The sequence below is a fragment of the Balaenoptera physalus genome (assembly GCF_965194825.1).
Source record: "Balaenoptera physalus genome assembly, chromosome: 13".
In the NCBI taxonomy this organism is placed as follows: domain Eukaryota; kingdom Metazoa; phylum Chordata; class Mammalia; order Artiodactyla; family Balaenopteridae; genus Balaenoptera; species Balaenoptera physalus.
Window position 1 is genome coordinate 31907259 of NC_138892.1, and position 15306 is coordinate 31922564.

General features: G+C 39.7%; 1 protein-coding gene and 1 pseudogene across 4 annotated transcripts in view; one reads left to right on the forward strand and one right to left on the reverse strand.

The window, feature by feature from the left end:
* LOC309641312 (small ribosomal subunit protein uS2 pseudogene) overlaps positions 1–14473 on the reverse strand; it is a 40899-nt pseudogene extending 26426 nt beyond the window's left edge. Inside the window, exon 1 of the transcript XR_014268585.1 lies at positions 13968–14473. The product of XR_014268585.1 is annotated as a small ribosomal subunit protein uS2 pseudogene (transcript). The remainder of the gene's footprint in view (positions 1–13967) is intronic.
* KITLG (KIT ligand) overlaps positions 14357–15306 on the forward strand; it is a 91575-nt gene continuing 90625 nt past the window's right edge. The window contains exon 1 of one of the 3 annotated variants that reach the window (XM_082419086.1): positions 14357–14592. In XM_082419086.1, coding sequence (XP_082275212.1) covers positions 14578–14592 — 15 coding nt within the window. In that variant the 5' untranslated portion in view covers positions 14357–14577. The remainder of the gene's footprint in view (positions 14593–15306) is intronic. The other 2 variants (XM_082419087.1, XM_082419085.1) reach the window with 2 other exon arrangements.

The following is a 15306-nucleotide window of genomic DNA, read 5'->3' on the forward strand; positions in this document are numbered from 1 at the left end:
TGTCACTTTTAATAAATAAATAAATAAAAGCATTATATTAGCAAATTAAATTGTGGTCAGTTTATATGCAGTGAAAATTTTGAAGAAAATGCATGACATTCTAGATCTGGAAGAACTCTCAGCTCTTTGCAGCTAAAGGTCACTGTTATGAGCTGAATTGTGTCCCCTCAAAATTTATATGTTGAAGCCCTAACCCCCAGTACCTAGAATGTAACTGTATTTGGAAAGAGGGCCTGTAAAGAGGTGATTAACTTAAAATGAGGCCAATAGGGTGGACCCTAATCTAATCTGACTGCTGTCCTTATAACAAAAAGAGATTTGAACACACAGAGATACCCAGGGACAAATGCACAGAGGGACAACCATGTGAGGACACAGCAAGAGGGTTACAATCTGCAAGTTAAAGAGAGGCTTCAGAAGAAACCAATGCCACTGACAGCTGTGATCGTGGACTTTTAGCCTCCAGAACTGTGACAAAATACATTTCTGTTGTGTAAGCTACCCAGTCTGTGGTAGTTCATTGTAGCAGCCTAGTAAACTAACATAGTCACTCAATCTACTATTTGAATGTATAAACAGAATTAGATATCTTTCAATATTTTTCTAAATATTCTATGAAGAATTTTCTACCCAAAAACTTTAAATAAAATTTTGGGAAGTCTATCCTTTGTAAAGCCTCATGTTTCCCTAAATTTCCCTCCTACACTTGTGCCCCTGAGCACTCACGTTTAAGGTCCTCTGGCCTTGTGTGTTTGGGATCCTTTTATAAAAGAGTTCTGAGTATATGCAAAGCATGTTTTTACCACAATTCCCCAGGAAAAACACAAATATTGTTTAAGATTAGAAGTTCTATTATGAAATCAACCTATGTTTAAATAACCTTTTGGTTTTAATTGATGTTTTTTAAAAAATGAACAAAATGCAGTGTCAGGGTCAGAGCATTTGAGACTTGATAGCCATGAGAGACTTATGCACTCCTCGGTGTGATTATAAATGCATTGCCCGTTCTACACAAGGATGACGCTATGACCGTACAATCATTATTTAAGCATAAGCTGACAGGAGAAACAACAACAACAAACAGCTTTGTCTCATTTTAAAAGGGAAAAATATATTCATAGTTTTTTTAAAAAAATAGAAGTTGCAAGTACTTGTGTTTACTTATGTAAGTTTGTTGGTTTGTGTCTGTATATTTGTGTTAGCATATTAATTCAATAGATTAAACCATTTATGAACTCTGTGTCCTAGGATAAATTCCTAAATCTAAAACAAAACAAAACAAAAACAAAAAACAAAAAAACACTGTCCCCTCATCTATAAAATGGGGCAAATAAAACTCTCTAAAAGATTGAGGTGGGAGGATTAAATAAGAAAACATATGCAAAACTATTGGCAAAGTGGCTAATACATAACAAGAGATCAATCAAAAGTTGGCAACTATAAGTTTTTATTACCATAAAGCTCAGATGCTGAATTCCTCAAAGACAGAGACCTCCGTTATCTTAGGGCCAGCATCATGCCCTAGAGAATAGGTTCCCTATGAGTATTGTAGGTTGAACTAAATTATTGTCTGTTGGGCTGAACCAAAATATATATTATATTACATGTACATGTCTTATACTTCTGTTACTTTCTAAAAGTATTTTAATATTGCAAAGAAAATAATTTTATCAAATGTTAAAGCAGTTAACTGAGGAAAATAAACTATTTTAAGAAATCTAAGTTAGTTTGGGCTTGATTCTTATAAACCCAATGCTTTTAAACAATATGTAGTCATTAACCATGTATGATAAGAAGACTTCTGTTTCAAAGAAAATTTAATAATTTTGTTGGTATTCCAATTTGCTTTATTGATCAAAAATGTAATTTTTCCTTTGCTATTTAGAGTTGATTAATTTGATTTCTGATCTTAAAAACTTTAATCTTTTTTTTTTCTGAAAAAAGGCAAAACATTTTGTTAATTTTCAACTTTCAAGGGTCTGAAATCAGTTCAAGGCTCAAAGCTGATAGTGGCACAAGTCCACTCAATTTAGCAAAAGTGAGTTCTCTGTTCCTCTCTAAATGTTAGAGAGAATTCATTACCTTTTTTACACTTAAAAAACTGAAACAATAAGCCAAGGATATCAACACATCATGAACTCACAAGAGGAAAGCCTATCTTGATTGCTGATTTCTTGCTCTTACAATTTACTCTAGGGCTTCCCTGGTGGCGCAGTGGTTGAGAATCTGCCTGCCAGGGCAGGGGACATGGGTTCGAGCCCTGGTCTGGGAAGATCCCACATGCTGCGGAGCAACTAGGCCCGTGAGCCACAATTACTGAGCCTGCGCGTCTGGAGCCTGTGCTCTGCAACAAGAGGCCGCGATAGTGAGAGGCCCACGCACCACGATGAAGAGTGGCCCCCACTTGCCGCAACTAGAGAAAGCCCTCGCACAGAAACGAAGACCCAACGCAGCCATAAATAAATAAATAAATAAAATTAAAAATTAATTAATTAATTAAAAATAAATAAATTTTTAAAAGCTGGTATTACTTTATTTAAAAAAAAAAATTTACCCTAACAGAGGATTTCTGGAAAGGTATACCAGAACCATAGGACAGTGAGACTGTTGGGTGATGGAAGGATCACGGAGACAGAATTCAGGAGTCCAGATTCCAGCCCTGATCCTGATAAATCACACCATTTCTGGTGAATATCACTAAATTTCTCTGGATCTCAGCCTTCTTTTCTGGAAAATAGGGAGTATGATGTGTGTATCCTTCTCCATGAGAATATGATTATGTTTTGAAAAATGGAGAACACGATTTAAATAAGGGAAATTTTTGTCTCATATGTTGTCTGCTATGGCATATATTTTTCTCTATGAAAATGAGTATTGAGTAAGCCAATGCCACCAATAGATCTCATGAGAATTTAACAATGTACTCTGAACATTTACTGCATGTCAATTGTGTACCACTTATTGCCTGGCTACTATGAACTAGGGACTTGAAATGTATTACTGTCTAATCTTTAGAAGGTAACTACTAGGTAGTCATTTTTATTCTGATTTGACAGAGCAAAAGCCATCAAGAGCATCAGTCCTGTATGTTTTGTCCACATGTGCGGGAAAAATGTTCTAGATTGGAGCCAGAAAGCATGACTATTCCCATTTTATAGATGGAGCTTCTGAGGCTCAGAGAGGTTGAGTTGCCCAAAGTCAAACAGAAGGTTAGTGACAGATATAGGCTCCAACACTTCTGGGACATGGGTACTGGGAGCTCCATTTAACCTATGGGGAAACTGAGGCTCAGAGAGGTTTAAGAAGCTGCCCTAAATTTCCCAGGTGGAAAGTGCTGAAGCCAGGATTTAATCCCAGGTCTGTTGACTGCAAAGCCAATGTTCTTTTCACTACCACACAGTGTAAAAGGAAGCATGTTAGATATACAAAATATACTTCCTCCTTTTATTTAATACACAGTTGTAAAATTAATCATTTTGCATTTTACAACTTCCTTGTTCACTTTTCCCTCCCTCCTTGACTACAAAACCTCTCTCTGCTCTTCTGCCTGATTTAGCTGGTCTCCAAAAGTCAAACCTGTTCTATTTTCTTTTCAGAGGGAAAGGTTTATATAGCATCATACTTTCTTTTTTTCTTGCCAGTTCTGCTTATATTGCTGAGAGTTCAAGGACTATCTTCCTTAACAATGCCAGATCTTTGATGCATTAGATTTAGGAGAACAGCTTCAGCATAAGGATGGATTGACAAAAACTCTTTATTGAAGTTCAAATAGGAAAACTTTGTACCACTGCAAATCATCAAGATTTTAGCCAACCCTCTTTGTTCACAACATCCTATGGTGTTGATATTCTTTAGTGAGCCTTCTCCCTAGGAAGCCTTCCTTCTTCAAATACCTTCTTTAGGTTCGCTCTCAGTGCTTTAATACCTTTACTACTTTATTTCTGCTCAGTGCAAACTTTTTGGTTTCTCTTTTCCTAGTTAGCACCATTGGAAACCAGATGAAAGGCAGCTTCTCACTTTGCACTGATAGTTGATCAAGATAAGCCGACAAACACAAGGGTTACAGAGATGATATTGTACAAGCTATATTAAGGTCGGGTAACCAGAAACCCAATAAGGTGGATTAGGGGAAAAATCAGCACAGATAATCTTAAGCTTCCAAAGTTTGCCCTGAAAAGACTCAGTGCTAGCCTATTTCATTTGCTCTACATTAAAGAACATTTCTTTGCTTTTGGAGCTGTTCATTGTCATGAAATCAGTCATTTGAATCAAAATCCTTAAGGACATTTTCCACGCTGAGAGTCCTGCTTTGAAAAGTGTCTAATTATCTTATAGTCCTGATAGCTACCCAGCATGCCCTAGACTTGATAAATTATTTTCTATCATTAGACCCCATGAGAAAACTCTGCAATGTAAATACTGTACTATCAGAAATATTTAACTCACTTCTTAACCCATAAATTCTTCTATTAATAAGAAAAAATCATTAAGGGATGCAGTAAAATATCATGGTTAGAAGGATGGGCTTTTAGAGTCATTCAGGTACAGGTTAAATCCAAGATTGGGCACTTTCCATCTGTGTGACCTTGAGTAGTCACTTAACTACCCTGTGGCTACAGTTTTCTCATCTGTAAAACAAGTAACTGTGCCCACCTCATAGCTGGATTTGATCATCTTGTTTCTCTTTCTGTAGATAATGACAATGATTAGCATCACCCTATGCATAGATGGTTTACCAAAACCAAACAAACAATGCAGTTGTGCTAGGAGTATTGTGAGGATTATTGTATAGATTACTATAAAGGTTAAATAATATTTGCAAAGTACTTATCACTTGGTAAGTGTTCCATAAACAGTTATGAACAGACCTCAAGCCAATTCAATATGCAAAAGTCTTAGGTTCTTTATGGTAGATTATGTGGCCACCAGATCATTTTTGAAAGCAAATCACAGACCCAGTTCTGCAACACATATAGACCAATATATTGACAAATAGACATGAATCAGGTCACACAAAATATTCTTTATAGCTTGATAAAGTCCCAGCTCTTGATACAGTTAAGTGTTCCATTAGCATCTTACATGAAATATTTTCTCAAAACAAACACATTACTAGAAATCCTCTCACACCAATGGCTGGAACCAGTCTGTTTAGGGCTCAAGTCTTAAAAGCATTATTTCTACTGCTAAAAGCTTCAGGCCTCCTTGAATTATTATACCCTGTTCATGACTGCTTCTAGAACAATTTTAGCCAGTCCAGATATCCTGAAGAGCTTTAATTTTCGCCGATGAGATGGTCTTCTTACATTAATGATGCTGGTCAATAAGCCACCATTTTCACCTCTGAAAAATTATTTGCCATAGAGTATGCTGTTTATGAATAATATCAAACATTCTTATTTCTAACTTATCTCTAAAATCTATGCTGAAATAAGCTAGATTTTGATAGCATAGATATGAATAATAGAAGTGCTTGCATTAGTAACCTCTAGAGCATGGAACTTCTAGTTTGAAAGCTAGCTGGTTGGCCCTGGACTGAAATTCTTGAATAGAATGTTTCCAGTACCTGGGATGTACCCTCAGTCAAATAACACACACACAATACCACACTGCATATTTTAAGCAATAATCAATCCAATTTAAGCATGCGTTCTTTATAAATGAAAAATAAAACATATATTTAAAAATCAATGATTATGACAATAATCAGCTCATCTTATTTTTATCTACTGTCTCACCTTGGGTATAGTCTTCAGAATAAGAAAGCTGGTAACAGGGATTTGCCATGGGAGCCTCCATAGTATGGAATGACAGATTTGAATGGAAAAAAAATTTTTTTAAAGGAAGGTGGGTGAGGGTGGCCAGTGTGTGTGGCTAAGATGACAATGTCTAGGGCTTACTAGCCATTCTAAGCTTGGATCTCAATTCTGAAAGCCATCTCTTCCCTCAAGGCCTCTTCAGGCTAGGTTGAAAACTGGTCAAGATCCCCATAACATCTGAAGACGGGGTCATTGCAAATAGTTTCTAGCTGAGGGAAAACATAGACAATAAAGTACATTGTTAACAAATGTCTTTTATCCAAACTTGATAAGTGGTCTGATGACACTGGAGGGAGACATGAAAAATCTGCTACTTGTCCAAGCAATTTGAAAGTCCACTAAAAAAAAAAAAAGTATCCACAATGCTTATTTCAGACTTTGGAACCCACAATGGTAAAGTTTATCTGTTCCCTAGCTGCCTTAATGTCAAATTCCTTTCACCCACCACCTTGCAGAAGAAGAAAGAAAGAAGAAAGTTCCAAATACATGACAGCTTCTCTGTTATTGCCTGTTTATAATTTTTAAAGGAAGAGATAACTAGGGGAGTCATATTATATCATTAGAGCTTTACAAAGTACTAGTGCATTTGTCTATGTCTCTACACTCTTTATTAACTGTGCCATTCAAGAGTTGTATAGAACAAACTTGTCAATTAGGAAATAAGCCATACTCTAGAAACTTCTCATTTAAATGATTCATTAGAGGACACATTTCAAAAGTACAATGTACAAAAGAACACTGCCACAGTTGATGTCACAAATCTCTTTTAAAATCAGATAAGTGGAGAGGATAACATCACTGACAAAAACATCAACCTAAATTAATTTATCTAATACACCTAAAAGTTATGAGATGTATATGAAAGTCTTAATATCCAGGAAAATTATGCAAAAACATAGAGTTTAATATATTTTTAAATGTCATGGAGAAGAGGGACCTGTAGTAAAATATATAAAAGTTGTAACAATTCATGGTATTTGATTGTCTAATATATATATATATACTCAACATTCTCCTATATTCTGGGAATATAGACTATAGAAAAGCTTATTCCCAGAATATACATATTATTTAGAAAATCAATTCTACCTTCTTCTCTTCTCTAGAAATTCTCCTCTAAATAATCTTAAAATCACTGTCTTATTAATAAACACTCTTTACTATAAACAAGGGTAGAATATTTACTCTTTGATCTTGATTCCTTGGAAGTAGTGTTTCCGGACTAGCCAGAAAGTGTTTCATAAGTCAATTCTGGAGACAAGTGTTCTACTCCTTATTCAAATAAGCCTCTCTGTAGCATCAATTCTTCATATGTAGATTAACTGTGTAAACCACATTTTATCAAAATTCTCTTCTAGATTTAAAAGCTACGTGTTTGTGAAATAACTCAGTTTCTGAAATCTTTAAGGATTAGAAAAAGACATAAACAAAAACATTTATATAACTTAAATGAAATAATTATAGTTATTAAAAAATAAATTTTGAGTCAAAAAATACTTGTTAAACTTTTAGTAGCAAAAAAAATAACATGAAGACATAGTTAACATTTACCAAGCCCCCATATGCATATTCTCTCCCTAGAATGTTCCCATCAAATTTCCACAGTTCATTTTATTCTTTCACTCAGCACATTTTGAGAAGTATCCTTCTCTCCTTCACTGAATGAGGGCTCATGGATTACAAAATAATTTTCCCATTAATTGTAAGCCTAATGAAGTTTGTAAGGAATGAGCAACCACTCTGTTTCAAAGAGGAAGTGTTATTTGAACCAGGATTTGAATGATGAAAAGGAGATTTCAGGCAGAAATAGAGAACAAGCTACTACTCCGTGCTAAAAGAACAATGTGAACACAGGAACAAAGGTGTCAAAGAGAAAATGTTGAGAAGTCCAATATGGCTAGTTGGAAGCAAGTGGCTAGTACAGTTGATGAGTCTAGGGAGCTACAAATGTTGTGGCCAAATTGTGGGGAGCTTTGGATTTTATTCTCTAGGTACGGAGAATCAGAATACATTTATAGACAGTGAGGTGCTGTGCCTAGATTTTTATAGATGCTACAGTAATGTTGGCAGTGATGACAAAGTGGATGGGAAGAAGATATTTGGTGAAGTGGACGGGACAGGATGACATTTGGTGAATATACTGCAATAGTTTAAATAAGATTCATCAGCTCTGAAGTGAGGCAGTGATAACAGAAATGAATGATACATTTTAGAGGAGATTATTGGAGGTAATTAAAAATTATTTATTATAATTACTGGAAGTATTAAAATATTTGTCAAATGAATTAATTAATGAATAAATAATATGAGTTATTTCTGCAAAGTTGAATTAATAGTTTTAAGTGTACCAGGAAATTCTTTCTCTAAGATCCATTGGATTCCTTTTCACTCAGGTTTCTACTAGAATGTTTAAATAAGTTTATTCCTTTAGAATTTCTTGATAATCTCACTTTTTCAGTAGGTCATGATGTCTAATAACTTCTAGATTATTTGATATCCATGGAGGATAATGATCTTTGTATATTATAATTATCTTCAGGAAACACTCCTTTCTTTTTGTCAACCAAATTCCTTTTGATATGTGATCAATATTTATTAACAACACTAAATTGAACATTCTGAGTTAATATTGTAAACATCTCTAGATTTCATAAAAGAGTTAAAAAATATCTCTGATTTGATATCATACAGGCTCAACTTTTTTTCAGGAATGTAATTATTTACTTTTGTTTATAAATTGGACCTGTGATTAATTTTTAAGCATAGTGTAAAGGGAAAAGAAGGCCGACTATCAATAATTTAAGTATTTACTATCCTTGGCAATATTTTCTAATCTTTAGTCTATAATCAAGAAAAAACTAAACAAATGAGTTTGATGGTATTCCCTGAATATAAGAAATTTGGGGTTTTTCAAAGAATAGTCTGTGAACGGATATCTTTCATCATTTTTAAGGCTGGTCAAACCAGACACCAAAAGGATAAAGGAAGCTTCACGCTTTTGTAGCTTGTGGCAACTCCATAGGAAGGAGGTAATCTTTCCAATTAACTTTAGCAGGAAAATACCTCAGTGGATTCTGATTAGCCCATCTCAGGTGATATACCCATACCTCACCAATCAGGGGATTGGCCAGACCTGGATCCTAAACCCATCCCTACAGTGAAGGGGGAAGGGGAGGCAAAGGCTTGTGAATGACAATCCCTCCTGAGAGACATGGGATCATCTTGCCTGATTTCTACAAAAGAAAGTGGGATGCTAGTAGCAGAGGAAGAAGAATAGGAGAGGTGCTGAGGAGATAAATATCCTAACCGTTGTCCACATGCCTTTTCCACTTACCAACCGAGGGATCTAGAATAAATTCCTTAACCTTATTGGTCCTTAGTTTCCTTATTTATCAAACAGAAAAATTATCTCGCTTACATGATTGTTGTGAGAAATTGTTGATGTCATATAAGCTCTGGGCCTTGTCCAATTCCTGCCTCCTGCCTGGCATCAGTAAACTAATTCAAAAAATATTTAAGAGGGGTTTCCCTGGTGGTGCAGTGGTTGAGACTCTGCCTGCCAATGCAGGGGACACGGGTTCGAGCCCTGGTCTGGGAAGATCCCACATGCCGCGGAGCAACTGGGCCCGTGAGCCACAATTACTGAGCCTGCGCGTCTGGAGCCTGTGCTCCGCAACAAGAGAGGCCGCGACAGTGAGAGGCCCGCGCACCGCGATGAAGAGTGGCCCCTTCTCGCCACAACTAGAGAAAGCCCTCGCACAGAAACGAAGACCCAACACAGCCAAAAATAAAAATTAATTAATTAATTAATTAATTAATTAAAGAAAAATATTTAAGAGATTCACTGTGTTCTGCTTACTGTACTAAACACTGAAGATAAACCAATGAGTGAGGACAGTCATAGTCAGTGACTTTAATCAAATAATCACACAAACAAATGTTTCATGAATGCTACGAAAGAGGGAATTCATACTTGAGTTTATAATAAGAGGGAAGTTGATCAAGTCAGAGGTTAGGGAAAACCTGCCTGAGGAAGAGAATATAGGGAATATTGAGTTGAGATCTAAAGAATAAGAAAATATTTACTGGGTAAAGAGGAGAGTTGAGCAAAGTGGTCTCTGCAGAAGCAGAAGGAAGAGTATAACCAAAGGCTCTGAAATGGGAGGGAACTCTGAGGAGCAGAAAAGGTTTCTTGCCTCTGGAGCAGGGAGCACAGCACAAATTGACTTTGGAGAGGCAGGGGGGGGCCGGACCCGGGAAGCCTTAAATTCTTTGCTTTTCTTTATTCCAAGAGCAATGGCAAGCCACCAGAGTTCTCAGCAGAGGAAGTTTTGTGATCCAAGAGTGATGTGTCTAACAGAGGGCAGCCAGAATGGGTGAACAAACAAGAGATGTTTCATACGCACAAGACAAGACTTAACTAGATTTACTTACTAAACTAAACCTATCTCTTAACATAAACAACAACAAATGTTAAAGCTCGAAACAGAAAAATCTTTCCAACAATTAGATTAATCAAAAACAGCATGGTGGACCAACTAGCATTGAAAGTATGCAAGTAAAGACTAGATAATCATGGATAGACTTTCTTCCCAATGTATCAAATGTTGAACTCCCTGCACCCTATAACAGGAGCCTACCTTTCTAAGAGAAAAAATTCCTGATGTGTCCTATCCATTTGGAGCATAGCCCTGCCTCTTTTTCACTTTTAAGTAGCTCCTGGTTTTCTTCTGCTAAGGGACTGGACGCTGGCCTTTGTCTCCTCTCAAAGGCCTACACTGAAGAAAGATCTTTGTCTTTCTGACCTCCTGATGAGCTTGCCCACAGTCTTTGATTTGCGTGCTAGCTCTTCTAACCTCTTTGGTATCTGCTTTCATATTCTCTTCATTTGAGTTCAAGTATCATGATTATACAGCATAACTGTAGTGCATCAGTATGAAGGAAACAACAGATACAGAGTTATGGATGAGAAAGTCAGTGATGATATTAGTGTAGCTAGAAAGCCATTGAGCTGTGGAGGTGGGAGGAGGAGAAAGAACTAAGAGGGAGAAGAAGGGAAGGAGGGAGGAAGGGAAGCGAAGAGAGTGAGTCACTCTAGGAGATTAGTATATTGAGTCCTGAGATCAATTATCCAGTTGATTGAAAAGAAACTGGGTTGAATTTCTGCTAGGTCTACTCCCCGGTTTCTTTAAACCTGTTCTAACCTATTAGGCTATTCCTTCTTACTGGTTTCATAAAATTAGTACAGTTAGATTGATGTTTGCCAAGCTTCAGCAATTCTACCAATGTCATGATTTTTGTCGATATACACCTTCCTTTACTACCAGTTATATTTATTTAATGTTATACATTAAACTGCTTTTAAATTGACCCTTCAAATTTCTTTTTTCTAAGCAATAATCAACTTGGAATCATCTGTTTGATATGATATATGTGTGTTATACATGTATATATTAGTATACATTTTAAAAATACACATTTTAATTTATACTCATTTGATAAAATAAACAAAGATGTTCATCAGTGCAGCACCTACAGTCACCTGGGGAACCTTTGCAGTTATGCATGCCACACTGCTAAACCCCTGATTGGTGGCAAGGTCATAGAGCCTGCAACAGAGTCTGAAATAGAATCAACCTTTCTCAAACTCGTTTCCCTTTCCATTAGACCATAATGATACAGTTCAGGAGTGTAACTCCTTTGTGCATAATATATATGCAACTCTTTGGAAGATTCCGGCAGACCAAAATTACTCCTAAAGGCTGGCTGTGTTAAGATTGGTATTGGCAGAGAGGAGTCATTAGTTAGATGATTTTCCTATACCGTCGCATTTGCTTCTGTTTTCAGACTTCTTTCCACTTCTGCTTAAAATGGTTTGTAGCACCGTTTGGATTGAAAGTAAAAGTAATTATTTAATACTCTGAACTTCGGTTGCAGTCTTTTTTCACACATTTATTTTCATAACCGTGGAGGGGGAGGTAGTCTCCTAGTCAGAGCTCTGTAGCCACTTGGAGTGAAGCACTTGATGAAGGATGCATAGTGACATAACAAGCCCACACTTCCACTCCATGTTCTCCCTGAATTTGTTCACTATTGAGTGTGGTGGAGAGAAGAATACACCCCTGCCACGCCCAAAGATGTCAATGTCCTAATCCCCGGAACCTGTCAATAGGCTATGCTAAATAGCAGAGGGGAATTAAGATTGCAGATGGCATTAATGATGCTAATTAGCTGATTTAGGGAGTATAGCCTGGATTATCCAGGTGGGCCCAAGGTAATCACAAGGTCCTTAGAAGTGGAAGGAGGCAGAAGGGAAGGGCAGAGTGGGTGATGTGAGGACTCAACTCATCACAACTGACTTTGAAGAGGAAGGAGGCTGTGAGCCAAAAAGGCTGGATAGCTTCTAGAAGCCTGGAAAGGCAAGAAGAGGAACTCTCTAGAGCTTCTATAAGGAACACAGCCCTGCCAACATTTAGCCCAGGGAGATCCATTTTGGACTTCTCACCTCCAAACTGCAAGATAATAAATTTGTGTTGTTTAAAGTGATTAAGTTTTGGTTATTTGTTACAGCAGTGATAGAAAATTGACACAGCGAGCTTCAAATTTTACCTAGTTTCTTGTTTCTTATGGTTATAGGTTTGGCATATTCGTTTGTAAAAGAGGCACACTGAACTAATTAAGGCAAATTTGGAATCTTACTCTCTTATTAAAATACCTAATTCCTAAATTTACACATTATTCTTATTTCATAGATTATTATTATTTTTTTTTATTATTAATTTATTTATTTTTGGCTGTGTTGAGTCTTCGTTTCTGTACGAGGGCTTTCTCTAGTTGCGGCAAGCGGGGGCCACTCTTCATCACGGTGCGCGGGCCTCTCACTATCGTGGCCTCGCTTGTTGCGGAGCACAGGCTCCAGACGCACAGGCTCAGTAGTTGTGGCTCACGGGCCTAGTTGCTTCGCGGCATGTGGGATCTTCCCAGACCAGAGCTTGAACCCGTGTCCCCTGCATTGGCAGGCAGATTCTCAACCACTGCGCCACCAGGGAAGCCCAATTTCATAGATTATTGATGTTAATGTCTAGTAAATATTTTCTTTAAAAAAATTAATAAAATGCTTTTTAGTGTTCTCCAGTTATAAGAACAAATATAAAAGGGTTTTGGAGCCCGCCTACGGCAATGAAGACACAGCTCAGACTTAAAAAAAAGCGGGGGGTGGGGAGGCGGGGGGCGGGGTTTGGAGAGTTAATATTTGTTTTAAGTATTTTTTAAAAGCTCTATAGGGGACTTCCCTGGTGGCGCAGTGGCTAAGAATCCGCCTGCCAATGCAGGGGACACGGGTTTGATCTCTGGTCCGGGAAGATCTCACATGGCTCGCTGAGTCTGCGCTCTAGAGCCCCCGAGCTACAACTATTGAAGCCCCGAAGGCCTAGAGCCCGTGCTGCGCAACAAGAGAAGCCACCGCAACGTGAAGCCCGAGCACCGCAACCAAGAGTAGCCCCCCGATCGGGCAACTAGAGAAAGCCCACACGCAGCAGCGAAGACCCAACGCAGCCCCAAACAAACAAACAAAAAGCTGTATAGCAGGGCTCTGGATTCAAATTAAGTTCTGCCATTTCCTAGCTGTGGTTTGGGAAAATTGACCTAAGTTTCATCAACTATAAACTGGGAATAAAAATGACAGGACCTATACAATAGATTTATGGAAAAGATTTGAAGAGATAATCTCTGTAAAGTACTTAGCACGGCGCGGCGCCTGGTATGTAATTAAGTGCATCATATAATGGTTTTATCTACTATTACTGTTGTTGCATTATCTTTCCGACTCCAAAACCTTCTCCAGCAAAAAAGTACAGTTTTCAAAACTCTGGCTGGGTTGGTGATCTCCGCGTTTAATAACCTATCGCTTCTCTTTCAATCTTAATTTCTAAAGAAACAGCAGTAAACCATTCTGGAAACAGCATCTCCCTTAGCAGTATTCAATCCTGAGTCAACAATTATTTCAATGATTAAATATTCATTCACTAAAGTAACTGTTTAAAAAAAACAAAGGTAAGACAATGGCCTAACTATATAGATCCTAATTAAGCTTTAAAAACATTTCCATAAAGCAGGAAGGGGCGAATTGTTTGCTAGGCCCCCAGTGACCTCTCCCGCACCGTCTCTACAGAAAAGAGGGAGCTCCGGGCCCTCGCCAGCGCGCGAGGTACTCCTTCCGTCCCCCGGCGGTGCCAGGTGAGCCCCGGCGGAGCTGAGAGGCCGAGCAGGGACTCTCCACTACCCGCGTGCAGCGCGAGCGGCGGCTGCATGGTGTCCAGCTTCACCCTCGGCGCCCGCGCGCCCTGGTGGCCTCCCGGCCGTGCGCACACGGGCCCCCCGGCGAGGGGACGCGCTTGGCTTGATTTGTCCAACTCTGGTGTATTCGCGGGGCTCCGGCCGCCCTCCCGGGTCTCCCTGCCGTGCCCCAGCCCAGTCTCGCTTCCCCGGAGCTCCGGAAGGGAAGGAGGCGTGTCCGGAGTAGGCGGGAGGGAGCTGTATAAAAGTGCTGGCGGTTGCCTAGCTCGGGCTTCACTCGCCGCCTCTCGCAGGGACCGGGAGCGCTGCGCGAAGCACGGGCAGTGGAGAGGGCGTTGCGCTCGGGCTACCCAATGCATGGACTATCTGCAGCCGCTGCTCATGCAATATGCTGGAGCTCCAGAACAGCTAAACGGAGTTGCCACACCGCTGCCTGGGCTGGATCACAGCGCTGCCTTTCCTTATGAAGAAGACACAAGTGAGTAGGGCGCGCCCGGGAGCTCGCCGGCTCTCCAAGAAAATCGCGCCTGGAGGCCGGCGCGTTCCGGCCCCAAGTGCCGGGGCGTTCGGGGCTGTGCCTGCCGGAAGAGCCTGGAGGGCGCTGGGGAGGCGGGCGTGGCGTGCGAGCCCCAGCCGCCCGGCCCGGGTGAGCCTGGGAGAGGAGGAGTGGGAGTGATGAGAGGGAGCCCGTGTCAAGTTTGGAGCTGCAGCCCTTAAGTTGGGAGCTGTCAGTCGGGACCCGCAATTCCTGTAAGATGGAAGGATCTGTTCTTTGGCCGGAGAGTTTAAGTGATTACTGAAAGGCATGTCTTTGCACCGGAGGCATTTTCCCGTGGATTTCGGGGACATTACACAACAGCTCCCCACGCGCCACGCTCGCTCGCGCACCCAGATTTTTGTGCAGCCCCTGGGTGGGTACCTGGCTCGTGCGGACGCGGGTGCAGCCGCTGGAACTTAGCCAACCCAGAGTTCCTTAGTGGCCGCGTTCGGCTGGGCGGAGAACCTGCCCGGCCAGCCCCGGGAAACTTGACTCCCGCGGCGTCTGCTAGGTTTGCGGCTCTAGGCAAGAGAGCTCTAGAGGGGGTAATACCTCCACATTGCACCCACTTTCTTCCATTACAGAAGAGAAAAAGTTGTGTGTGTGTGTTTTAATGGGCACCTCTGATGGTAGTTATTGAGGTAATTCCCAGTG